At 42.8% G+C, this 27,958-nt stretch overlaps 1 protein-coding gene across 3 annotated transcripts in view; it reads right to left on the reverse strand.

The window, feature by feature from the left end:
* Positions 1 to 6,942: 6,942 nt before the first annotated feature.
* prkd3 (protein kinase D3) overlaps positions 6,943 to 27,958 on the reverse strand; it is a 37,982-nt gene continuing 16,966 nt past the window's right edge. Inside the window, exons 3-19 of one of the 3 annotated variants that reach the window (XM_071497520.1) lie at positions 25,089 to 25,227; positions 21,065 to 21,196; positions 20,229 to 20,389; positions 18,357 to 18,549; positions 18,172 to 18,249; positions 17,895 to 18,081; positions 16,775 to 16,898; positions 16,474 to 16,551; positions 13,331 to 13,607; positions 11,940 to 11,992; positions 11,451 to 11,523; positions 11,228 to 11,334; positions 10,893 to 11,054; positions 9,834 to 9,932; positions 9,422 to 9,689; positions 8,830 to 8,915; positions 6,943 to 8,598 (exon numbers count right to left, since the gene is read on the reverse strand). In XM_071497520.1, coding sequence (XP_071353621.1) covers positions 8,425 to 8,598; positions 8,830 to 8,915; positions 9,422 to 9,689; positions 9,834 to 9,932; positions 10,893 to 11,054; positions 11,228 to 11,334; positions 11,451 to 11,523; positions 11,940 to 11,992; positions 13,331 to 13,607; positions 16,474 to 16,551; positions 16,775 to 16,898; positions 17,895 to 18,081; positions 18,172 to 18,249; positions 18,357 to 18,549; positions 20,229 to 20,389; positions 21,065 to 21,196; positions 25,089 to 25,227 — 2,391 coding nt within the window. In that variant the 3' untranslated portion in view covers positions 6,943 to 8,424. The remainder of the gene's footprint in view (positions 8,599 to 8,829; positions 8,916 to 9,421; positions 9,690 to 9,833; positions 9,933 to 10,892; positions 11,055 to 11,227; positions 11,335 to 11,450; positions 11,524 to 11,939; positions 11,993 to 13,330; positions 13,608 to 16,473; positions 16,552 to 16,774; positions 16,899 to 17,894; positions 18,082 to 18,171; positions 18,250 to 18,356; positions 18,550 to 20,228; positions 20,390 to 21,064; positions 21,197 to 25,088; positions 25,228 to 27,958) is intronic. The other 2 variants (XM_071497521.1, XM_071497522.1) reach the window with 2 other exon arrangements.

Consider the following 27,958-nt stretch of genomic DNA (forward strand, 5'->3'; position numbering starts at 1 on the left):
CTGCATGTGCCCTACATCTCTGCCCCCCCTTGTTGATTAGGCTCCCTGATGATCCGTGCTACTTTTCACACATTCAGGTGCCATTCCTTTACTGGTTATGATAAGGGCAAACATGAGGTGATGAAAGTTTAATGAGTCAGTTAAAGAAGTGAGAGCGCAAACACCTGCATGAGCAAGGCCCTAAAACGACACCACAAAGCCTAGTTTTGTGGTACAGATGCTGTTGGGTGTCTGGGAGGTTTTTTATTTTTTGGGTGCAGGGCAGGGGGATGGAAACAGGGTGCTCTCTGCTCTGTGAGAGGAAGGCGGAACTCTTCGAACATTCCTTCAAACACCCAGGAGTTGTTGGCAGGAATGTGTTAACTTTAAGTTTCAACTTTCAAAGTAAGCCTTTTTTTTTTCAACCCGAAATTTAAAGATTCACTTAAGAATGTCACTTTTTTTGTGCTTTTGTATCCCCCTGAATGCACCAAGTCACACAAAAAAAGCACAGGGCAAAGGGTTAAGCAGGTAATTCATCAAAATAAAATTAATAACGAGAGAGTATTCCTCTTAGAAAGTGCTGGAAAAAAAATGTTTGCTGCCAACTTGCCTGTGGTGACAGTAAACATTCCAGAGCCGGGCTGGAGTTTGGACTTGCCATTATCTGCCACAGCTGTGACAACGCCTGTTGGCTGCAGGTTTGTGGCTGGCCACACTGTGTTTACCTGGAAATGAATCTGAAAAGCGGCTGGACTGGGAAGGCACACAACCCAGCTAAATAAAAACCGAGAGTGGTCATTGCAGCGAGATGCAGTGGGAGGGAGTCCAAAGTTATTGCACTGGCCCCAGTGGGTCAGGGCGCAAACACAGGCGTAAACGCACTAAGGATATCCTCAAATATGCACCTTTTGATATTGAGAGGAATGTGGCGAGGAATGCCATTCGATATGTTTTATGTTGACTGTATCCAGGGCGCTGCAGATTCAGTACTTGTCATGTTAAAGGACCCTATGTTGACTGCTGCCCTTCATTTATCAAACAAGGTGACAGTTTATCTATTGGACCACAGGAGGAGAGTGAGGAAGGTGGGATCCCCAGTGGTGCACAGATCAGGTGACACTAAAGAATGCATGTGCATTAAAGTAGAGGCTTTAGGCACTCAGATGGGGGAAATATTAAGTTTTACATTTCTAAAATAAATCAAGGTACCACTGTCTGATTGGAAGCCCTTTATAAAGGCAAATGGCTTTATTAATCATTTAGAAATAATTTAATAATGCTTTATAGATATATAGATATTATAATTTATTATTGAGACCAGCTTTTGGGGTTGTGAAACCTCCCCTTGACTGGTTAGACCATTAGACCAAGTAATATGGATAAAATCCAATTTTTAACAATTTATTAGTCACTGAAGACTTGGTGGCTTATTTCAAATAGAGACATCCATGAGCATTTATTAACGGATATTTAAAACTGCATTATCATTAAACTGAACTAATAAACACCCGCAAAACAGGTTTTTCACAACCTGACAACCGAAATTTAGAAACATTTTTTTTAACAATTTATAAAGGAGTTAGGTGCAACCTATAAGCATTTTTAAACAGCAGCTTATTATGAAGCAGTGCCCAATCTTGTGTGTTGTTAAAAGCATTTCAGCATGTAATGGTGTAGATTCAAGCAAGCGAATTATTATGTGATTACATGATGTATTTTGCGTATCGTATATATACCCCAACTCTGACGTAGAGCTGCTCACATCCCATGGTTCCTTGTAAATTCTGTCTGAACTTTCGAAGCAACATGGATTGGGTGTGTATTAGAGCCAAAAGATTTAATATCACCAAATCAGCACATTGTTATTCATTAGTGGACCAACTGCAGAGTCAATACACATTTAATCACAGACTGAAGGCAATTAAAACAGGAGGGGGGCCAGTAGTGCTATGGTAATTAAAGTGCCAGGCTCCCATGGGAAGCTCTGTGTCTAAATATCACTACAATCAAGCCCATGCCATAATCCATGATGAGCTATTGCCGTTTACACTCGGCTGCCATGCTGTCAGATCCCCGTCAGCGCAGACAAGAGGGCAAACCTGGGCTGATGATTAAAAGGTTGTGTATCAGCAATGGTCTTTTCTAATCCTAATTGACTCAAGAGACGTGGGCATGAAGATACTAACATCCTTTCCATGACAGTCAAATTAATTGATCAACGATTTTGATCTAGTTTTGAATAGATTTTATGAAATAATCCAGAGTCTTCAATACAATATCTTCTCCTCCTCGTCACAATGGTCAATTTCCTCAAATGTGCTGCAGAGGTTGCAACCACCTCTGAGAGACCTCTTGAGAAAACACACACATACACATCTCGGTTCTACATCTGAGAGAGGCTTTTGGTCCATTTCCTTTTTCCATCAGCCACTCAGCGAGTGAGTGAGTGAGGTTCATATCTGCTGCTGTCTTATCTGTATTCCAGGCTGATGGGGAAATTCAAGTTTGGGATTACCTCTGACTGCTGACCCGAACCCATCTCAGACAACTGGCCAGCCCTGCGCTTTCATTATTCTCATGCTTCAAAGCACCATGCAACAAAATCCCACTCTCTCTTGAGCCACGCTGCTGGCGTATCTAAAACCCCTGTGTCTGAATGTGCTATCTTTGTTTCGTATGCGTGAGGATAGAAATTAAAAGCTGATAGGGGAAAATGTTTTATCTGGTCTATATTAGAGAAGAGCCTATATCTTCTACCTTTTACCAGGCAGTTGTCTTCTTCCTGTATGGGCTGAGGGCCCATCCATATGCAGATGGCTAATTTGTAGTGTTTACAGAGGAGCATAGAGGGGGCCGACAACTCATGAAGAGGGCTGAAAAGGGGCTGCCTACGTGTCATCCCAGAAGCCTGGTGGTAAAGCCAGCCCAGAGCAACAACATAAGTGTCCAATCTGTGTTTACTTACCCGTGGACACCGATGGCTGAGTCCTGGCCTGGGGCCCGTAAATCGTGCCTTTTTTACAGGCCCTGACAGCTAACAGGCTATTGGGAACAGGGGCCCAGTGACACAGCCACTCAACAGATTAGCACCTCATCAGCCTCCTGCAGCTTCGAACAAATATGGTCCCTGCCTCTTTTAAGAGACAATAGGGCCGCCACCGCTAAACAACCCCCCGCCAAGACAGCCCCCACCCTTCTCTAGCCACAAAACTTCCTGGTCTGGTCTTTCTCCGCGCCACAGCTGCATCAAGGGGTCCTTCCCCAGTCCCTGAGCCCACCCCGACCCCAATTGGCAAGATGTGTGTATTTCAGGTGAGCAAATATTGCCACTTGCCTGAGAGTTCAATGGCCAGTCCTTTCAGGGCAGGGCAGGGGGGAAGGGGGGGGGGGGGGGGTTGCGTATTGCGCCTGCCTGCTTTGCAACAGGGGTACATATGGCCTCACACAGCAACCGGTCCACGGGATGGGTCAGGGGAATTCTCCAGGCACAGCTGGAGTCAGCAAATCAAACATACCTATATAGCTCATCTGCATTTTCCCAGACTAGAAAACCATTTCCAGCTTTCATTTCCTCTCTCCACAGCTTTTACAACAAAAGAATGACTTGATGTCCCAACCAGCCACCACACACACACACACACACACGCATTTGACCTTTTTTTCTGCAATACACAGTCTGAAGCTCTGACTTCAAAGACCTAATTTAGAGCATAACCTGCCTTTTCATCAACTCATATTCCCTGCAAATGGACACACACAGCTGCCATGATTCTGGCCATTAGGAAATTCAAATGCAGAGGAATTGAAGACTAAGCTTGTCAACCACTCATCCTGCTTTTGTCTCCAACACACACATTTAATGTCTAAATGCCTTCTGCAGTTGCATTCATTTGTCACCCAGGTCTTAATGTGGAAAAAGTAGATAGGGAAAATACATTGTGTGCTGAGATTGTATTAAGAGATTGGAGATAGCGTTTCTTGGGACTTTTGCCCTTTGTCAAGGACACAGGAAGAAAAAGTAAAACAGTGTGGGCAGTGTGTGGGTTACAATTAGTTGCAGGCAGAGGGCACTGAACTGATAAAGTTCAGGTTTTTGTTGTTTTAGTAATGAACACCACATCAGGAGAAATTGTTTATCAGTTCTTAATTCCAGGCAGCATTTGCTGAAACCGTAGTATAATACTCATCAAATGAATCACTATTTACTGGTCATGACTGACAGACAGCATTGAGAGGATGAAAGGCCACCAGCTGAATGCCATACCAACAAGTCCCTCAGAGAAAGGCCAGGCCCACAGCTTAAGAGAACAGGATCAGCTTAGGTAAAGGCTACAGGCCTGTGGATGCAGCCAGCTGTGTATTGGGTTGGAAGATGATGTGTCAGTGCGGACTGCGGACCACCTCGATCCCCGCTGGAAGTCAAACAGAAGTGTGGATAGCCGTGTCCTGGGAGGCCTTCTCTGCCATCACAGTGAAATGGAACTGGCCCAGAAAGCAAACAAGATCTCTCCCCATCTCTCCCCCAAGCCCAGACCAACCTTGTCTGGGTGATGGGTTTTTCTGTTGTTCTGTTTGTTTGCTTGTTTGGTCTGGAGCCCATAGATACCCAGCATGGAGTAGAGAAGAGAAGCGGAGGGACGGAGGACATGGAGGAAAGAGAAGAGAGGAGAGGAGGTGCTGGACAAGGATGCGTGACACACAGACCTCCCCTTGAGGTGACGAGAGAAGTGCCGAGAAGCTACCAGGAAAAGCTGCTCAACAAATATACACAGACCACAGGATCAGGGCAACAGAGACAGATCACTGCCTCTGATCCTTCAACAGATGTTATTCCTGACACACATCTGATAGCACAGTCTCAATTCATGTAAATTACAAATCAAACTCTCAAATATATTTCATGGTTCACTCTAAAGCAGATTTCTTCTGTATCCCCTGGAAACATGTGAATCTCTCTGGTATTCAGGTATTTACACAGGTCATCACTAAATGTGGTGAAGGACAACACGTGTGACTTAATATTAATAACATTGATGACATTCTATATGGGGGCAAAAATGAATCTTTGTCCATCTCAGGAAAGCAAAATGTTGCACCAAACCTAATGTTTGAGAAACTTTCACAATCTCCCTCACGATTTCAGTGGATTAACCTACAGAGAGTGACACCCTCTGGCAGCACAGAGAATTGCTTTCTCCATGGAGGCTGTGCATGAACTGTCCCCACATGACATTATATTGATATATAGTAAAGATATATATATATATATATATATATATATATATATATATATAATTTATTTATCTATTTATTTATTTATAGTATATATAAATCCTTGAAGCACATGGACCTGTAAATTGCTTTTCCCTTCTGATAATGTCGGCTCATAATGTCATAGGCTACATGTCACACACTGAATATTTGCCTTGTCATGATAATCAAAATGATTTAAGCCTGCTATCGGAGAGCACTCATAGTAGTACATAGTAACAGTACCGAGGCTGATTGTGACCTTTTATTGTTTAAAGTCCCTTGCAACATATGTTTTAGGATACATAGAAATAGTCTTCATTAATACTCACTTGTGTCTGGTACACTTTTTCCCCACAAAAAAATCATTTGCCCCCAATTGCCATTCATTTTTAACTACTAGATACATGATGTTTCCTCTTACATGGAATAGTCCATGTGCTGGAGGCTTCAAGTTTCCACATCACCATTGTGTAAGGTGCAGACTGGACCACTGGTTCTAAACGAGTTGTAATGTCAGAAAAATTATGCAAATTTTAAATTGAGATTTAAGGCTGTCATAGAGAAACTTTAGCTCTTCAGCAGATGAATGTGTCTAGTGTCAAACTCTGCACCTACATCTTTCTGCACAATGAAGGTCAAACATCCACGTTAACTGACAATATGACAAACACACTTACACTTTAAAATGTTCTCCCGACTAAAGTGAAATATGGTTTTGAATGAAACAACACTGCATAAAATCAATTTCAATATTTTAAGAAAGGTATGAACTTCCAAAAGTATTACACTTCCATCCAACCAGAGGAGGGAGACATTGCACCTTATTTCCCCAGCACATTTGCTCTTGTTTCCTTTTCTTTAAATTACTTAACTTACACCTCTTTTTACCCTGTATTCTTACACCTGACTAACACCAGCTACTCCAAAATATGTTTTGTTCAGGATCAACTCAGTGAACTCTAACAGGGCTGTTGTATTTGTGCCTGTTGAGAATATAAATGTCTGCGGGGTTAATGGGGTCATCTGGCCTGCTAAGAAGGTCCACATCTTGAAATCATTCAGACTAACAGACACAGGAGAGCAGTACTGAGTATCTTTAAGAGAAAAAGTATCTTCAACTTATCATCAGTGGCTATTAGAAGATAGAACTACAATAAGGCTAGCCATGATTGCTAACAGTGGTCAGTCGGTATCTACAGTAAATGCAGTGAACACTGGTGAAGGAATCAAGGAACGCACACTTCAAAGACTTTGCTAAATTAACGACAGCTGTCTATCCCCTGCAGTTTATGGTGAACTGTACCTTCAGACAATAGGCCCATTCAGAAGTGTAGTCCAAGAATAAGACATTTCATTCATATGGCTGGAGTTGAACACACGTTTGATACTTGAAGGGATTCCATGATAGCATTTATCCTGAGCGATTTCAAAGTCTTCCACAAACCCCCACATCACCACCACCCTCTTTAACTATGTCATTACTCCCTTGTGGTGAGCGACTGGCTCGGTGTGGTGCAACAATCACATCCAGCTGCTGAGAATGGGATCTGACATGTGAAACCACTACGCACACACATACTCAGTCACACATCATGATGCAACATACACAAAACTATAAGCCAGGGCTGCTTGTGCATGCATGCATGCTGAGGCACTAAAATCCAAAATCTATTACAGTCAGAACTTGAAGAAAACTTTGATTCTCAGTTAAGAAGTTGGGTTTTTATTCCATTGGTATGAACTGAAATATACAAAACACTGACACCTGCCAATCCAGCGGCAACAAAGACAGGGAAAGGACAACAGGAAACAGGAACGTACTCCCAAAACACACCAATAAAGCAAACTACAAAACTGTAGCACTATAAACTCCCATGTGAACCGAACTGCAATTATACATAATTTCTACTATGTCTACTGTCTAGACAAAAGGGCTGTCGAAATGGTCCTGACAATGTAATAAACAAGAAAATGGACACCAATAATTTGTTCTATGTAAAAACCTAGGCTGGCCGCTTGTGGCAATGCAACACTTTAGATACCTACAGAACAAAAAAACACATTTCAGAATTGGAGTCACATTCAAAAAATACTGTAAAAGTACAGAAAAGGGTACATGGAAACATGATGCTCTAACATAGAGTCCATTGTTGATTTTAACCTCATGTTGAACAGAGGTATTGGCTCCATTATTGCATTTACTGAAAGTCTAGGGTTAGGGTCTTGTAACACTTGAGAAATGAACAGTGTTAATTAAGGAAAATAGTTTGGAGACAGTGAAATGAAGTTTTTGTTGACATGTTTGGTCAGCATCTGTTAGTCACCCTCTCCATGGGACAGTTGATAAAACTTACACACTATTAGCTGCCACTAAGCAGATCACACTATCACTGCGTGTTGGTTGAAAATTCCTGCTGGGATTTGTGATGCAGCAGCCAATAGTGTGTGAGCTGCATCATCATTCATCACTCTTCAACACTTTGCACCCAGACTGGACACTCGAAAGCTGTTAGCTCTCTGTAGCAGCGAATAGTGTTTCTATTCAGTTGCTATGTTCAATGGTAATATAGTGCAAAAACCTACCAAAATTACTAAATACATTAAAAATATACAAATACATGTGATGGTTCCAGTTTCATGCCAAAGGACAGTCTCACAAACAGTTTGTAAATGAGAGCAATCTCAAGTGTGTTTGATTTTCAGGCTTTAAATCCCTTGTGAAAAGTGCCCTTTACTCCTGGGGTAAGATCTCTCTCTGATCTCCTCTCTCTCATAAGGAACAGACCCATATTATTACTCAAAATGAATCCAACCTACGTGTACATCTAGAAAAGTTCACTTTGAGTATTTTGACTTGCGATTGTTCATGAGTAAATCCATGGAATGTTTTGACCTTGTGCAAAAAGGAGGAGAAAACACTCTTCTCTCCTGACAGTTTTTTAATGCGTTTCGGTGGCACGCATCTCCGCCAGCCTGCTGCCTGTAGCAGAGCATCATGCTATGATTTCTGTCGGGGTTTTCCCCACTTTTAAAGCCTCTGGAGAGTGATTCTCCATCTGATCGGCTTCTCTCTGTTTCCACAACAAACAGTCCTGGAGGGAAAATCCACCGCTCCCAAAGCTTCATGCAAAAAGTCCCTGTGACAATCTCTGTCCGTAACACGTGTGGTGTAGGAAGTCCCCCGTGCCACTAGGGGTCCTCTTCCATGTCGTCCAGGTTGGGGGCCATGATGAAGTGTTTGGGGTAAACAAGACTGTGCTCATCTGCATACTCTTCCCAACGTGCATCGTCACTCTCATGGGTGATGTAGCGCTCACCTCGCCGTGTCTCAAACTCCCGGAGGTCCAGCCATGTCCGATAGTCCTGAGGAAAAGAGACATAGAAAACGATCAGCATCCAAAGATAATTATTAGGAGGCAAGATATTGATAGATGATATCGGAAAGTGTGAGGCACACTGCACCTACAGCATATGTATCGTGTGTGTGTGTGTTCAGATTTGACTCAGTGATAACTGTGAAAAATAAGTGAGACTGTGATTTGTGAAACTGTGTCAATTTAAAGGGTCAAAAACAAAAAAAATACAATATGTCACCTGTAACCAGGGATGACTGAGACACTTGTCCACGCTGTACCTCTTCCTCATCTTGACTTGGAGAAGATTGTTGATCAGATCTGTGGCTGTGGGGAAAATAAGGTGTAGACTGTGTCAATAAACTAATCTTATATCATCTGATATCAACAGCAAACAAAAGGTTGTGACTTCTAACGAGGTGAGAGTCTAGCTTGTTCACAGGAAAAGATAAAGATCAGCCGTATACAACAACAAGAACGGTGGTTGCTGTAGCTGGCTTACTACAAATTAGCATCAACACCTTCATCATTTGTTTCACCTTGTAAATATATTTCCCACTCTCTGTGGGAGGAGCGGCAGCTTGGGCAGCAGGGGAGATTTGAAAGTGATTCATCTCGACCGCAGAAAAAGAAAAGTCAGAGAAAAGTTTAAGCGACCCAGACGTGTAGGTGGGGAGGATAGGCTACATGTCTGAGTATCAGTTTGACATGAGTGTAAAGGTGCAACCAGGTCAGTGAATGCTTACAAGAGTGAAGGATGCACTAATTGTCAGATTGGGTTTGGCACTGGTGAATATTTGGATATTTCCAAGGAAAGTAAACAGAAGAATTACCCTCTGTAGAGATGTCCTTCCAGGGTGTAGGTGGGTACATGAAGGCAGCGTTCTGGATCTGATCATTAATGTCCTCGTCCTCATTAAAAGGGAATGTCCCGCTCAAGCTGACGTACACAATGACTCCCACTGACCACATGTCTAAAGAGCGGTTGTAGCCCTTACTGCGCAGCACCTCTGGGGCCAGGTAAGCCGGAGTGCCCACTACAGACCGCCGGAAGGACTTCTCACCGATGATACGGGCAAAGCCAAAGTCACACAGCTTCACCTGGATAAAGATGGAGAAACATTGTATACACACACATATGGACAAAGCAGAAACATATATATGTTTATATATATATATATATATATATATATATATATATATATATATATATATAAATATAATTGTTTGGGTTGTTTTTTTTACCTGAGGAAAGGGCTCTGCAGAGGCCAGTAGTACATTCTCAGGCTTCAAGTCACAGTGAACAATGTTTTTGAAGTGCAGATGTCTCAAGGCCACCAGGATCTGTTGCAATGAAAAGTCCATAAAGCAAGGATTTAGCTCCAAAAATCCAGATGACAATATATCTCAACATTTTTTAGACTAGCGTCTAAATATTTCAATGTATATAGTATATGGTATAAACAGAGTAATGTTTTCATAATCCATACAGCAGAATTTATGGTGCTGCCAAGTGGAAAAATCACAGCAGTATAAGCATGCTAATGCCCTTAAATACTTCCATCTTGACCAGTACCTTCACATAAAGACATATGATCTCATCTCATCATCCCATCTATATTCACGAGTGCTGGCATAAGCTAGCGCTGCACGCATGTCTGCCTATGGCCCTGTACCAAAACCACAGTGCGCCTGGCTCGCCTATCTTGACCCTGGCTTTGACAGAAGTCCTCCAGGCCACATCAGAGCCAGGCCCGCCGCAGCTAATGGGGCTGTTGTTAATGGTCCCGCTCCTGTTTGGGACGCGGGATCCGCAGAGGCACAGGGGCCTGCTGCTCCTCTAATCAGCCCACAAAGCCACCAGCGCGCTGCAGGCTGTAATCCACGGCCAGGGAGGAGGCCATGATACCATGCAGACCAATCCCATAAACAATCCCCCCACCCACCGCCGACCCCGACACACACAAATCAGCTCACCACAAGAATAAACAGGCTCTGGAGCTGGAGCACAGACTCACAGTGGGATAGCAAACCCCAATAAACAGAAGAGAGGATAGAAGAGAGTGAAGGAAAACTATGATGGAAAATGAAGGGACAAGACATAAAAATGCAAAGAAGAGAAGGATAGTAGAATTTAAAAGTCTGGTGAGGAAAGGTGATGGCACATGCTCCAGATCTAATCGATTAACAGTTTATTTGACCATGACCAGCTGCTTTCAGAGAGAATATAGTAGCAATAGGCTGTGGAGCATTCTAGTTAAGGGCAACATGCGCAAAGAGAGGCGTACTTCCACAAACACAGACCTGTGTGACGAGGAACTTGGTGATTCGTTCAGGCAGTTTGCTCTTCTCGCTGGACAGGATCATCTCCAGCATGTCACCATGCAGCTTCTCCATGACAACAAAGACCCGCTCTGGCGTCTCAAACATACACTCCAAGTTGACGATACCTGGGTGGTGCAGATTCTGAAGAAAAGCAGATAATGACATCAAGTTGAAATTTTCTGCTTTTATAGAAATGTTATGGTCTGTAGAGACCAAACAAAGAGCTCCAGTTACAACCTACAGTATTTACTATCCTTTGTAGGGTTTTTTATGCTTTTCATCATTTCGGCTGTTTGGTGGGTCCTGGTCATTACCTGTAATATGGCCACCTCGTTCCTCAGCTGGCTCTCCTGCTTGGTAGGAAATCTCATCTTGTCGATAACCTTGATGGCCACATCTCTGCCGCTCTTTCTGTGTTTGCCTACGATTTGATGGGACGTGGTAAAAATGAATAACTTTAAATAGCTTACAAATTCAATACAGTGGTTCTGTAGTGTATAAAATGTAGGTAGTACCATATCAGAAAGGAAAACATACCTCCATACACAATGCCAAACTGGCCCGAACCCAGCACCTCATCAGAAAATATTTGGTACACCGAGGCAATGTCCTACACAGATAATTTGCATTGTTACTTCATTATCATATTTTGCTTTTACTTGTGGAAACATTCAGTTAACTTTCCATGCTGTCATTAGCAATCTGTAACAGTTACATCATCTAAAGCCTGGCTAAACTGCTGTTCTTCCAAAATGTTTTCTGGTATTGCCAAATATTTAACTTTCACTCAATGCAGAAGTGGAACTAAGACAAAAATCCCTTGAACAAAAAAAAAAAAAGAATCTGCAGCTTCCCCATTTGTGGAGCATAAAAAAGCTTCCACTGGAAGTTTAGTGAAAGACACGGTAGGATACAGTTTCTGATGTTACCACAACAGCTACTTTAATAGCACATGAATGCATGCATGTGCAGGCTGTGCTGGGAAATTGTGCAATAGTCTCAGAAAAAAAAGAAAGCCCTGCTCACCACATTCTCCTGGATCTGGCAGTTGGACACAGATATGCTGATGGACAGCTCTTCTGGAAGGGAAAACACATGATGTTTCCACATTCAACAACTGAAAAGCACCACTTTACCAGTGCATAAAGCAGTCAGTCAGCCCTTAAGTGACTGTAGTCAGACACACATTGCTCACATACTATTTTTTTTTTTTTCACAACTTTCCTTCTTATCGCAGCTGCATGCAATAAGTCACAGCCCCACATAATGAAGCATTTTATTACACAATAAATTGGCTTTAAAATTGATTTGGGAAGCTATGTATGACAGAATGGTGCAAGTATGCATTGCATTTCATAATTTGGAATAAGGACAGCGGTGGGGGCTAATACTGCACAATGAATAGACAGCCAGAAATCAAAGCAAGTACAAAACACGATGCTGTGATCGTTGAGCTAATGCAGACATTTCATTTTAATCCTGGAAAAATGCTTTGACTTCAGCTGACAGAGAAGAACACATTAATTACACTGACCTTTGCGGATTCAATATTAATATCATGTACAAGTTCATCTACCTACACTTCATAAATGAATCCAGATCTACAGAGCATGGACAGTTTTATATGCTGTGCATTCATTTCGCAACACTGAAGTGGTTTCGATAATGACATAATGAATTTCTGTTTCAGGTCCACAGCTCGTTGTGACTGCCTCTTTTTCTAATGTCATGCCTGTGCTTAAAATCCTCTGCTGCTAATGGGCACGACTCTCATGTGGATCTTCAATCTATGAATCGGTTTCTAACCATAGAACCTCTAATGATAGTCCACAGGCTCAGAAATAATTCCTGTCTTTAATGTTAAGGAACTAAAACGTCTTTGATTTGAGAGACCGACTCCTCTACTCTGAGTGAGGCTCAGTGTGTTCAGTGTGCCAGTTCATTTTTCACTACTGTCAAATAGAGACTTACTTCACAGCCTCACTTCCTTTGCCTATAGACACTAACTCAGGGCTTTCCCTACCTATTGAAAGTTGAAAGGCTTTTTTGTACCACTGTCACCAATGTGTTGCCCTTCTTTCGATTTGGACAAATGTCAAACTTTCAACACACATAATCAAAGCTTTTTCATATGCTGTGGCCCTAGTGGGTGCTTCGGCCTCGCGCTGAGGCAGGAAATACCCTGTAATATCATAAGTCATCACTGAAAAAGGAAATGCAAACTGGTATGATATGTCATGCATGACTTTAGGCTGATCATTTGCAGCCATAAAGAAAGACTATATATATATTTGAAAATAACAAAATGCCATAAGCCATAAGTCCTATTGTGAAAGTTAATATGCAATTAGTTGTCTTAAATCTCAAAAAAAAAAAAACACTTTTGGCACAAGAGAGCTGTGATATATTCTACTTACTGTGATCTTTGCCCTGTCCAGCAGCACTGGCCACACTGGGCTGGGGGGTGACGGGCATCAGGGCCTGTCTGATGGCCTTCTCCCAGCCCTGTGCTACCTCCATGCCGACTCCCGAGGCAGCCAGAGCGGGGCTGTGGTAGTGACTACCGTTGTTCTCTCCCACATAGTAGACCATTGTTGCTGTGATGATCTCGAAGCAATGAGGGTTGCTGCCCTGGGCCAGATTACTGTAGTCTCTGGACTGTTCCACCTGGAGGATCTCGGACAGAGGGATTTCCTGTGGGGGCGGTGATAAATAAGATCCAGAGAATGGAAGTTTTCTTTCTTTCTTTCTTAGTATTTCTTTACTCCTTTGACTGTTGTCTGCACTGACAACCACTACACACCCACATGGGACCAAACACACCCACACATACACATGCTCATTCACAAATATGCATACATACATATGCATGTATTATACAGGTTGTATTTCCTTGAAAAAAAAGGAGCCACAACACAGAATTGGTTAAATTGGATAATTAGATAATAATATTTAATGTTTACTAGATAAGGGAAGGTTTAAAAGGAATAAAATGATAACAAACGAATATAAATACATATTCCCTCACTTCACCAAGCTGGCAAGTTTCTTTGTTGCCTCTAAAAAGCACAAAGTTACTGATTGACTTTAAAAGTAGCAACACTTTTTAAAATGGTGATTATCTCATTGAAAGAAATGAAAACCAAAACTATTCTGTCAGAGCAGAAAAATGCTGAACCTACACATTAACTTGACAGAAACAATATAAACACTCACACACTCAGTTGTTGGGTGCTGATTAAATAATCCAAGCTCTAACTTTCTCCTTCCCTCTTCTCTCTCTTATGAGCACATACAGAATGGACATATGCAGCACACTTTAAAAGTCCCCCCTTCCCCTTCAAACTCACTGTCAAATCAAAGAGAGGAGGGAGGGTCAAAAATTAAAAAACACACAGAATTTCCAGCCAATGGGGGCTCGCAGAGGCACACGCTGTCCCCTCCGCGTGGCTCACCACAGAGTATCAGATGAAGTGCTTGTGGTTAGCGGGGCTGGGTCACGTGAGCGGGGCCCTGCGGCGGCCGAAGCGCTCTGGTTCCCTGATTACAAGGCAGGGCCAGCCAGAGGCCTCATCTGAGCACGAGCCGCTGGCGCTACCGCTAGCCGCTGAAACGAAAGCCATTGCACAACTGCCGTTCTTCTACAGTATAGTGTGTGAGTTGGTGTGTGTGTGTGTGTGTGTGTGTGTGTGGGTGCAATGTTTAATTGTGACAGGACTCAATCTGGCAGAGACAGAGAGAAGCCCCCTCACCCCATAAAAGGTTCTTCAGAGAAAGCCACAAGTACAGGGGTCTCATCTTCAAACGAGGAGCCGTTATGGCTTCCAAATGGTGAAAATGGCTGCCATGCCTGGCAAGCAAGCCACCGCACAACCACCACTAATCAGATTGGAGGTATAAAGAAAAGGGGAGGACAGTGGCCACACACTGATGAGCAGCAGCAGGCTAGAAACTTCAGAGAAATTAAAGGAAAATGCCCAACACGGGCGATTCCCCACATCCACACTGAGCATATGGAGAATCTGTGGTTTCTGAAATGAGACCCCTGAAAGAACCTTTTCCTACTGTTCTTACAGGAAATCATCTCACATTATCTATCAAGGATAAAAATCTGCTGCTCTGAAGCAACAGCCATGGAACAAAGACCAAACTTTTGAGCAGAAAAAGAAGGCATTTACAGCTAGCCTTCAATTAGCCTCCTGGAGGTCTTAAACGAAGCTGAGTGCCGAGTTGATAATAAAGAACCACATAAAGCTGCCTGTAAACACACCCTGAGGAGTCAGTCCCCACTGAGGTTTCCTCTCCAAGTCTTTAGTGGCAGGGGACGCAGGGTGTGACAGAATAATTGGGAGAGAGGGGTGAGGGACTGAAGCTTTTTCTTTTTTTTTCAGGCTTGTTTCACAACCAGTATAAAAGGGAGATGCTAAGAAAGAAGAAAAGAAGTACTGTAGATACAGCTGCTTACAAAACCACCCATTTAACACACACACTCAGAGTGAATGTGCTGGCTCTCACCCTGGAAACTCTACTGCATCCTACACACCATCCTACTGCAACACAGCTCTGACCACAGCTCGAGGAGGTGTTAAAGTCTCATACATAACATACAGAGCAACATGAACAATAAAATGATTGCAACCCCCCACCCTACAAACACACACACACACACACACGTGCTCACACACACACAAACAACCACCAACACACATGTGGAAGTCTTTACCTTCGCAGGCTGTAGTTCCTTCCCTCGGTCCTCAATGTGTAATTACTGTGCTATTAAGCCCCTGCGGCAGTGTAATGACTGACTACGGCGCTGGCACCAAGCGGGAAGTGTCACACACTCTCCACAACTGATTTTACACATCGAAATTACAGTGTTTGGTTCACTCACAGCCACCGCTGACTTTGAGATAAGGTAGTGCAATATACACATGACCTAATGCAGAGGGAAGTTTGGGTTAAGAAAGATTACATTTTTCAATTACACCTGTTTTTTTCAATAAGCACGTAGTTTTTTACATGGGGATCCCTCTGGTCAGAATTTTGATACTCTCTTCAAAACCCCTTCAAATGTCCCGTCGAACCTGATACTCGGTGGCTAAACGTAGTGACTGTTAGTAACTGTGTCCTTTCACTTCATGCAGGGAAGAGACCAGGCTGCAGGGTGAAAAACCACAGGGGAAATCTCACTGAGCCAAACTGACCTTATGAGTTTACAGTAGTAACACGCCAGCGCGTCAAAGCTGAGTCACACAGATTGCACTACTTAGATTTTCTTTACATATACCTCCCAGAAGTGAGACAGACAATACTCAAATATGGATATGTAAAAGTATCCCATCCTACATGACTTCAGTGTCCCTACGTTAGAATTGTAGGAGATTAGAGTTGAGGAGCTACATGAGGACTTGAGAGATATTACCATAATGGACTCATAACTGAATCCATTTGTATTTAACTTTAGAATTTTCTGACATTTTAACGAATGTTACTGTGTTTCATCCTGAGGACAAGACATGATTTTCCAAGAACAAAGCAGAGATGACAGTTTTATGCTCACTTTGTAGAACTTGGCGCCGGTGTCATTCTGGAAGAGACTCAGACTCTTGCTGTCCAGCCTCCAGTAATGTCTCTTCCTCTGATTAAGGGGCAAAACAAACAAACACCAAAGTTAGCCTAAATGGCAAAATATTGCTAACATTGCAGTAGTCTAAAAATGTTGTCTCTCAAGCAAAATACCTTCTGTGCTGAATTCAGCACATGAACAGCTTTGGAGAGGGAGTTTTCTCCAGCACACAGGCTAAGCACAGCCCATTTCAGACTGGGCTCCTCTGCTGAGCTTTTGGGATTATCAGTCTTACCAGGTTGTCCCTGCTCGTATAATGAACCATCCAGCCCTCCTTCACTACAGTGGAGCTCCGCCTCTTGGTGTGTTTAATGGACTGGACCACCCGCATCAGAGGTATGTTGCTGCTAGTGGAAGGACTACGGACACACACACACATAAAAATACATAAAAATGACTCCCAGATTTAGAGCTCAATATAATGAAACAGTAACAGATTACATTTTAACTGACTTGTAGTCAGTTAATGAAACCTTTTCTATTTGCTTTTCTAAGCAGCCAGTGTCTGGTGGGTCTTTCCTGTCAGAAATCCTGCACAGGACGTGATGCATTTTATGTTTGCAGCAGTGGTAACACTGCTGGTGTAGAATAAACACAGGGATTGGGCAGTTAGACCTGGTGGTTTTAAACATAACCGCAAAGTCTCCGGTTTGAAACATGAGAGTGACCTTTGCTGCGTGTCTTTCCCCTGTCTCCTTATTTGCTGTGACTCTTTACTGAACTAATATATGAAAACAGAACTGGGTAGCTGGTGTGAGCAGTGACAGCTACCATGGCTGAAGTAAACAGTGCCACCTAGGGCACAATCATAATCACAATTATTTTGATCAATACTGAGATCGAGATTATTTAACAAGATTACTCATTGACTCTGGACAAAGCATTTTTATATTTAATGTTTTAGAAATGCCTAGGGCTGAAGAAATACATCACATCCACCCTGGCAGCACACATGTTGATAGTAAAGCTAATCTAAAGCACTACCAAAAAAGAAAAAATTAAAAATTAAAAAAACTGCCAGACAGGGCATGGTCTCTCCCAATCTTATACAGAAAGTCTCTGAACCGGCAAACTGCTCAAGATGATGCACTCCTAGGTACTTTGCTAACGTACATCGAAATGTAACCCAGAAGTGGATGGGGGGGATGAAATGTGTTGCAAAACAGAAGGTGGCACAATAACTGTTTTATCTCGATTATCTTGTTTTCATAATCACTAGAAGCCAAAATCGTAATCAAAAATAAAATTAGATTAACTGCTCAGTCCTGGTGCCACCTACAGAGATTTACACATCATCAACAGGAAAAGTAAAAGAGGTTCAAGTGAAAAGACCTGTGATTACATCAGTATCATACCTAATAGTCTTGATGGGCTCTTCGTCCTTCTCTCTATCCAAGAAGGGAGATTCCATGTCGAACATCCTCTCATCTGGTGTCGAGGGTTCCTCTGGGTCGTCCAGTCCTCTGCTGCCATCCATATCACTACTGTCCACCTCCATGGTGTCCATGGTAGTGTCTGAATCGGGGCCAGGGCTGGCTGGCTCTATACATGTACATGAAATATGCAGTTACTTGAAATCACAGATATTAAGGGATACACCACTGTCACTGAGAAATTGGATGTAGAACTCACCTCCATTGAAGTCCACCTCCCCTAAACAGTCTCTCGGTACCTTTGAAGCACACCGCTTATGGCAGTTGAATCTGCAATCTGGCAGATGAAATGAAAAAATAACAAAAACGCATCACAATCATCGTGAAACGTTGCCAAAATGAACCCCAGTGTCTTTGAAACACACTCTTCATGTGCAGTCCTACCTTTACACTGCATGCCCTGGCGAAAGAGGCCCTTGAGCAGACGCTTGCAGAACTGGCAGATAGTGGGCCGAGTGTAGGTGTGAATGGCGAAGGTGTGTGGCACCTTAACCCGTCCCAGCACCATCTTCTCCATCCAGATGGGCCTGCCGCTCCAGGACAGGATCCGCTTCCCTGCTTCCTGATGGGACCTCTGCTGTGGGATTTGGAAGGATGGAAAAAAAAGGGGGAAGATGGAGGGATGTTAGGAAGAATTAAAAACCATATGCACGAAGGAAGCAAAGGGAAAAATAAAGGAAGAGCGGCCTCAAAGGGAGTGTTTGAGTGATAGGGAAAGACAGAGTGAATAATGACATGGCAGTAGAAGAAGAGAAAGAAATCACTGGAAAAGGAAGTCTGTCACACTGAGTTAGCATGACTTTGCATAGTTTACACAATCCCAGTGGTCAAAACGAGCTTATTTTATATGAATAAATCGGGCTGTCTGGAAGCTCCTGACAGAAACGGGTAAAAGGCTTTCTACGTTTTTGCCAGCAAGTGAGCAAATACGTAAACTTGGACTTCAATGGACTTTTAATGTCATTAGCATAATTACATTTCCTGATGACCTTTCGTGGGGACACAGACAAGAGGAGAATTTTGAGTGTGGGCTTATGCAAAAGCTGTTTCATAAGACCTCAGTGAGGATCTCTCCACAGAGCTCTCTGCAGCTCAATTCAATTTTCTGCATCAGTGGTGTTCTACAACAGGGCCCAGGAGATTCACCCATGGAGAAGAGCCAAATTTGATAAGTTTAGAAACAGCATTTAACAGCATGCAGATTGACTGCCTCACATTCTCAGCCAATTCACCTGGCTTCCAGTCTGATTTAGGATGATGTCAAAACTCCAGCCAGTTCCTTGTATGCGTGAGGATAAACAAGACTGGGTCAAAACCTAGTGTCTGGCAGGACCACGTATGGTCAGTGTGTGAAATTGAGGACGTAGCTGAAAACTGTTGTGAAATGGCTTTAAATAACTGACATCATTGCCATGTGTTGGCATCCAGCTAATCGATACTGTATTTCAATACAGCCAAGTTCCCCAAAAAGCTCTCATTTACATTTTTTTCAGTTTCTGTTGTCAGACAACGGAACAAGTTTGAAATACTGACATAAAACATGGCCCATTAAGACTACTTCTTAACTTCCGAGCCATTTCCAAGCAGCTGCTCTGCTGCTGCTAAAATCCTTATTTTATTAACCTGACTAAATCACCGAACACTTTAGTTAAAGACAAAGATGTCGTGATGTCGGCTATATTTACTTGTAAAATGATCACTCAGAGAGAAAGAGGAAATAGAATATCTTTCTTATTTTGTACACTTCATCTGGGTAACAAAATGCTGCTCTGGGAACAGGGAAAGGGGGCAGTACTGACAACTCTCTTCAAAGTAGCCAAGATATGTCCAAAAGGTTGCTAGATGAATCGCTAGGTGCTTTTTTGGAAAGTAAAAAGTTAAAAAGTCTAACAAGTCTAAATCTAAGTTGGCCCCACTACAGGCTATAAACACCCTTCAATAGAACCAGTTTGTGCCAATTCATTATTCAACAGTCATTGGGGAAACTCCAACTCAGTTACATGGCATTCAGCTGACCAATGGTGAAACTCATCTCAGCTCTATCAGTCAGTCAGTCAGTCAGTCAGTCAGTCAGTCGCAGACATTCGTGATTACAGGGCTGGCCCCAGTGTTGTGGTCCAGCCAAAAATCCTCTCATTACCCGACTCCTTCACTCAGAGGATAAGAGGATACTGATGTCTTTACAGTTTTTTACTTCACAGAGTTTAGGGTTAGTCCATGTGTGTATAAGTCATACCTCCACCAATCAGAACTCACCTCATCCAGGACGACCACAGCATTCTCAGCAGCAGGTACCGGTCGGGGGACAGACAGGGACGGCGCGGGCAGTGAGACATTGGACAGTCGCCTCTTCCTGACACCAGTGCAGTTATTTGGGATCTTAAAGGCGCAGCGCTTGTGGTAGTTCAGCCCACATCCTTAAAATATCAAAGCACAGATGACATCAGTCACAAAAACCAGGAAAACAGCCCATCAGCCTGTGAGGTGAAAACATATTTTATTTTGCAAATCAGCCACAAGATGGCCCCACTGATGAACAGACTCATATGAGAGAATTTACGACCGTGTTTCACTGGTAAATAAATCAACTAATTCAATTTAATCCATTGTGAGACTGGACTTCAAAGGCAGCCTAATGGCAAGAACATTAAGAAGTACGATTCAAATCTGATCCAACTATGACAAAAAAAAAAAAAAAAAAAATAGAAAGCGAGCCAGCGTGCCATAACTCCATTGGGATCTGAATGTCAGGCATTTCACTGGCTACAGTGCCTTGACCAAATCTTTCTTTTTTGCTTGTATCTCTCTCTAATACATTCATGAGGTCAGAGGTGAAGCGTCTTTGTGCATCTGTGTGCCTGTAAGTGCATGTGTATGGATACAGTGGGAGGCAGGCTGGATTTCTAAGAGTTAATCCCTGAGATACAGTAATAGGTCTTAGAGGAGTTAAAGGCTTGGGAAAGAAACAGTGTGTTCTGTAGTTTTTTTTTGCCCAGGTGTTTATGTGTGTGTGTGTGTGTGTGTGTGTGTGTGTGTGTGTGTGTGTGTGTGTGTGTGTGTGTGTGTGTGTGTGTGTGTGTGTGTGTTCTAACCTTCACATTTAAGCCCCTGCCGGACCAGACCCCATAGCATCTCCCCACAGTAGTCGCAGAAGGTGGGGGCCTTGTAGGAGTGGACAAAAAGGGCATGGGGTCGGATCTGGAAGTCTTCAACTGTAGCTTGAGCTAGAAACAACACACACCTGGTATGACTAAAACTTGGCAAAAGCAAAACAAATCTGGAAAACGGTTTTTGAAAGAAAGCTGAAGGATCAGAAGAAAAAAAAATTGAGACATAATGACAAAGGAAAAGAAGAGAGCTATTTATCAGATGGATTTGGCAGCTATTTCATCCAGTTTTTAGTATCAAAGCAATATTGCAGACAATATACAGTCTCACCATGTGTGTGTGCGTTGGGGAAAAAAATAATCTAAAAGGAAGCAAGGAAGAATCTCTCTGCCAATGCTCCACTGAAAGCAAACACTCATATGAGTGCTGTATCCACAGCGCTGCAGCAGAGGGCGTCACATCTGCAGAGCCACAACCTCAATTTCATCATTCCTTGTATCAAAGTGAGAGGGCACACCCAGAAGACACCAGAGAAATGCAGCATGATCCTGTCATATCAGTCCATCTGTGTGATTATGCACATAATACCAAATCCAACATAATATAAAAGCTGTGGATGTGTCGCTCTTTCTCTTTCTCTCTTATTCTTCCCTTGTTTTTCTGCTGTGTTGTGTCAAACAGACACACTGAGCTCATTGCTGGAAGCAAGACTTGGTTAATCATGGCTGTGAGTCATCAAAGATGTGAAGATGAGTAAGGAGGTGACGGCTGCCAAACCTGTGTGTGTGTGTGTGTGTGTGTGTGTGTGTGTGCGTGCATGAAGCCTCTGTTCTCTATTCAGAGCCTGCATTAGCAAAGTGTTCCTGTGCAGTCATTTGACCAGTGACCAACAAGGGAATAGTTAATCTTTACACTCAGGTTAAGCAGCAAAACTTGTGAGCGTGTGTGTGTGTGGTAGCAATGATGATGTCATATATGCGTGTGTTAGTTCATTCCCTTTGAGGTGATTCAACCAAACACATTTTTCCTCGAACAAGTGAGGACATTCTCAGCTGTTGTTGCTGTGATGAGATGCAGACTTGAACAACAAATATGACATTTGGCCAGTATTAAAAAAAAAAAAAGCCATTCCTTTGTCAAGAATCTGCACATGCTCCATATAAAATAAAGAGAAAACATCCTTGAAGACAGAAAACAATTCAAGATTCAGAGAAAAAAAAAACCTTAGATGTCACACAATTCCTCTGAGGCAATAAATAGCTGGTCACACTGAATCAATCTGATCTGTTAATTTGACAAAAAATGCAACATTTCCACAGACAAGGGTTAAAGTTAGGGTCAACCCAAATAAAGACATAAACTTACATATTCATTTTAAGTCACAGACTGGGACCACTGCAATCAAAGTCTCTGATATATTCATATATATGCACACTAATGATGCAAGAAGAGGTCATCTGAGAAGACAGATGACCTCAGACCATATTTTTCATCTCAGATAAATACGACGGCTGGTGGGGGGAGGTTTCGCAGTTTGGGTTTTTATTTGAAAGAGCTCGGGCAGGTCACATGTCATGGGGCAAACATAGCTCCCTGGCACCGACACATGAAAGGCAGCATTCATGAGCTTTTTCACACACGTCTGCAAAACAACTGGCTGCCTCTCAGCAGTCGCAGCGTTATGTAATGCCTGTCGCGCTTGTTAGCATCAAACAACGCCAAACATAAACTCGACACGTTGTTTTTCGCTGCACTTCTCACGAGCAGAGAGGCTCACATGAATGCACTATCTGTTTGCTTTGAGGCTCCGGGTTTCCATTTGGACGCCACAAGTTTCCATCTGACAAAAACAAGTTTGCCATATTTATGACAAACAGAAGGTGTTGTAAAATATCAATTTCACATCGCCAGCAGTGGTGAATAAGGAGCTTGTGCAAGTGGGTGGGAATTTTAAGGGAGTGAAAAACAGAACAAAGGGACAATCGGTCAGGCCAAACCTCAAGCCTCATGGGCCGAGATGGCCTGCGCAGTGTCCGCTGCGTCCAGGGCCGCCCCAGCACATCAGAGCGTGTTTACACTCCGCGGGTCTACTACAATCACTTACTGCAGGAAAAATAAGCCCTCTCCTTTGAGCCCACAGCCAAGAAAAAGCCACTTCTGCCTCCCTCTCGCAGCAAGAGACATATTCAGACATCTCTCTCCCACAGCCGCAGAATCCAGCAGCAGGTTGGTTAGGGAGCGCTGAGCGAAAAAGATGACAGGAGACAAATTGTGGGGCAGGAAAGGTTCATATTTTCTGTGAACCAAATGAAAGGCTTGGGAATGTAGATCTTTCGGCTCGTGTTTCTCAAACAAAGATCAAGTATGTGACATCGCAAAGCCCCTCTCATGAAGAAGGCCAAGTTTATTGAGTGTGGGATGAAATAAAAAATTTGTAAAAAGCAGCATGTGTTGCATATGTAGCAAATCAAAGATCTTCTATCACGCCTTTCATCAAGTATATCTCAGGCGATAAACTGTCTAGCTCCGCTGGTGGAGCTTACACCTGCAGATGGATTTGTTGAGGTAGGAGGGATTAGAAGAAGGGAACGCAGAGGAGGGAAAGAGAGCGCAACAAAGACTGACACAAAAGAGAGCACAAGACAAACACAGACAGTCAGAAACAAAAAGAAGGAAGTTCTCCAGTCTTTAGTCTACATTCCTCAGCCCTGATGCCTGAAGTATCCTCAGATCCTGAACCTATACAATCTAAATCTCCGCAAACAATACTCTCAGCCCGGGAGATAGGAGGAGATATTCAGCACAGGTGGTGTCAGGTGTTTCCTAGTGGAGACAGACGGAGCAGGAGAACAGATTAGAGCCAAGCAGATTCTCTAAGCCATTTGTTGGTCTCGGCACCACACAGGAAGCTGATTCATTCATCGCAGGAAGTGACAAAAAGAAATAACCAAACACCTGTGTAGCCGCTACAAAGGTGGTCGACAGTCTGATGGAAACTTTGATGAGGAAGAAAGAAACAAAAACATAAAGGAAAGGAAACACAAATGTATCATAAATTCACAAGCGGGTGAGTAAGCGTGGAGTGATTCACTTAAAGACATTAAATTGCACAAGAGTAATATTAAAAGGATGAGGGAGTACAGAGGACTCTGACAGAATATCTGACCTTCTGAAGGTCCCTTGAACAAGACACAACAGGCAGTGTTTAGTGAAAGGTGTGTCAGCTATGACTGGGCACAAAAAATGTAACACGTGAAGCCTCCTCCAGTTTATTAGTTTTTAGGCAACTGTTTGGACTTTAAAACACTTGGTTTATACAGCGTGGTGGAATCTGATGTTCGTTTTTCTCCTGTTTTTGGCAGCCTAAAGTAGCATGACCTTCAGCCTGTTTGTTTTGGACTTAAACAGACTGAAACGAAGCTGTGCCAACAAAGTCACTGTGTTACAATTTGTATACAGTCTTTGCTGGTATTTCAGCTGACATGAGCATAAGAAGATAAATGAAGAAGGGTCAGCGTCACCAGTTTCTACAGTCTCGGTATTTATGCAGTACCTCTTCCCCTCATCGAAATACATGGATTAATTAGGCTTCAGCTGGGTTCTCTCCCATAGATCAAAATAAGCCCTTTTGATCTTTGCAGCTGCTTTCAAGCTACCGCAGTGAACATTAGATATTAAGTCAAATATGTCTGCCTAACTCTGGCCTGAAGCTTTCATGTTGAGGGGCAAAAAGTTACCTGGATATGTAATTTGAATTTAAAAACACTCTGTGACTGGATGATTAGAAGCTCTTGCTCGTTCTGTACCTTCATATTTGCCAAGAGCAACAGTTCACAAGGTCTGTTGAGTCAATGTTTTTTTTTTAAATCTTCACAAAGATGCTAAATAGCAATTCATCATTTTAGTACAACTAAGCTCATGTTGTAACTACCCTAAGATGCTAGAGAAAAAAGGGTGTGCAGAAATTCTCCAAGATATCAATCTCTAGCTGCAGTGCAGTTTACGTACCAGACAGCACCACCTCAATGAGGTCTCCTTCATGGATGTCCTCCGCCGAGGTCAGCCTCTGCAGGATGTTCTCGTCGTTTAAGTCGTGGCGGAACAGCAGGATTTTGTCGTACATGCCAAAGAAGCCACACTCTGGGAACTGGAGGGAAGAGACGATGTGAGTTAAGGTATATGTAAAGATGCTAGTGAAGTACTAAGCCTGATAAATTATGTCAGAGGTAATGTGTGCAATCTATATGGAAATGTAATATATGACATATACTGTATGTCCCGATATCAAGACCTATATTATTATCACATAGATACATCCTCTGGATATATGAATATATAGGTTTAACATATATGAAATACCATAGTAAAATTTGTATGATGAATTTTTACATGGCATAACATGCTGTGACCATATGTTAGTGATGTATATTTAATATATATATACTTATATATGTTTTCTTATTAATTTACCATTAATTTTAAACATGTCTTCCCATTCGGAGAAAGTGGTCTCAGACCTTTGGACCCCACCGTATATAATATCAGTATATACTGACAGGCTTTGGGATGGATATGTATTTATGTAACATATGTCGACTGTATAAGTATACATACATAAACATACATATCTGTATGGGCTGGACATAAATGTCAATATATGAAATTGTTCCAATTTCTAGTAGGTTTCATATATAATTTTTACATATGTGCTTTTTCTTTATGTGCATATACAGTATGTCCTATATGGAAATTCTATTTATATACATATTTTACATTTGCATATGGGCATGAGCACAATTTATGGTTCCTACATAAATCTGATACTGAAAACAGAGAGAGATACAGATCAACCCTGTTTGTCTGACTCATTCTCACAGTCTGTTCTATAGTAAACCTCATATAAGTACACACAAGCACACACACACACACACATTTGTATGACATCATTTCCAGTGGCTTACATCACCATAACTATGAGGAGTATTATGAACCCAGTGGCTCAGGAAGAGAGCTCCTGCTCAGACCTCCTTTCCTCCCCTCACACAAATCTACACTATAAACCAGGGGCCATAAAGCCCAGGTGCTCTGCTTTGTGCCTGTTTTATGAGCAAATCCTGACTCTTTTATTTCACATTGTTTCCATTAATACAGTGATATCTTAATGCAAACCTGGAATAACCATGATAAACTACTCCAATAATTGTTAATGTACTCGGCGTATGTTTTAATAAGTGCACACAAAGAAAATTCCTCCTTTGGCCGCTCTAGCGTGGCCCAGACCTCCAGTTCAGCTGTTGCCGTTCGTGCTGATGTCTCGGCCAAACCAAACCTAGACAAACCAGGTCACGAACTGGAGCTGAGTGCGCCGACGTACAGTCACATGATCAGGGAAGGGGGCGGAGAGGAGGGTGGGAGAGGGAGACGTTGAGGAGGAGGAGGTAAACATCCTGAGAGGAGTAGAGGAGAATCAGCGCACAGGAAGTGCTGCGCCAGTCAATACTGAGTCACTTCCTGTACTAAGGGCAGCTCATAGCCTCTTGGAGAGCAATGTTCTTGTCACAAGCAGAGGGCTACATAAAATGCCATGGACACATACACATAAAGTGTACAGTAGCTATCGACACAAACCGAACTTCAAATTGAAGCTTGCACAAAGAAGAATCCTGTTTGGAATACCAGAGGAGAGGCTCTCATCTCCTGCGCTGCATAACATCACTTGTGCAGTGTGGAAATAGCCGATCAACAGTAGATGGATGTTCAGAGTCATCCTGTGTGGTAGGAATTCAGGAATTGAGTAATTTCACACCAAAGCATGAGTTCAGTCTCAATGCCAAGCAGGCTGGTACTGTAGGATCCACCAGCTGTTTCCCCCTGAACCAGGGTCACACACAATGGGCCACATAGAACAATGCTACTATGGCCCAGGAGCACCAGGGGTTGGCACAGTGTCTGGGCACGGGACGCATAAGACACCTGCAGCCTTTTAATTGCCAAGAAACACAGATACAGAGACAGCGAGACAGATTGATGGCTCAGGAAAACATGGGTGTATTAGATCACTCGCATCAACAAAGTAAGAGCGTAATGCTGCACAGAAACTGACAACTACAGAGGTTTGAGTGAGAATGAATGAGTTGAATTATTGCATTATTCTAGGTTCAAATCCATTACAGTCTGGATATTCTCTCTGTTCCTATGGGATTTCTCCAGCTGTAACACTTTCCTCACCTGCACGCAGGTCTGTCTGTGTCAGTCCTGCGATAGACCGGGAGCCTGTCCAATGTGGACCTAACCTCTTCCCCCTGTGCATGCTGGGAAAAGCCCCAAGCAGAATAGGTTCCCATGACTGGTTGAATCCCTATTGTGTTTTTATTTCACTTGTAAAATAGGCCTTAACTTTTTTTTTCACCGAGGAGGGAAATGTTAAGTCAGATGTTGATGTGAAACGTATGAATCTGACACAGTGGTCTGACACACACTCTCTCTCTCTCTCTCTCTCTCTCTCACACACACACACACACACACACACACACACACACACACACACACACACACACACACACACACAAACACTTTGCCATCAAACAAGAGGTAAGCCTTCACAGAAACTGCAGGTCTGCGGTGTGTTTGTGCATTTATGTGTTTTGAAGATGTTTTGTGACTCCTTATGTTACTGTGTTATAATTTCCATAGGAGTGGTAATTCAACCCCTGTAGGAAGATTATTTCAGATGTGTTAAAACGGTTCCAAGTATGAGGAGGTAACAGTTACACAGACACAGTTTTGCTCAGCTCTGAGTGAGGCACAGGACACATGCCCGTATAATGGAACATTTCCAACTCGCCCCCTCCTCCTGACATTGCTACATCCTAAGTCCT

Source organism: Trachinotus anak, unplaced genomic scaffold (genome assembly GCF_046630095.1).
Source record: "Trachinotus anak isolate AG129_WGS33_773 ecotype Australia unplaced genomic scaffold, CSIRO_AGI_Tana_v1 ptg000015l, whole genome shotgun sequence".
Lineage (NCBI taxonomy): Eukaryota > Metazoa > Chordata > Actinopteri > Carangiformes > Carangidae > Trachinotus > Trachinotus anak.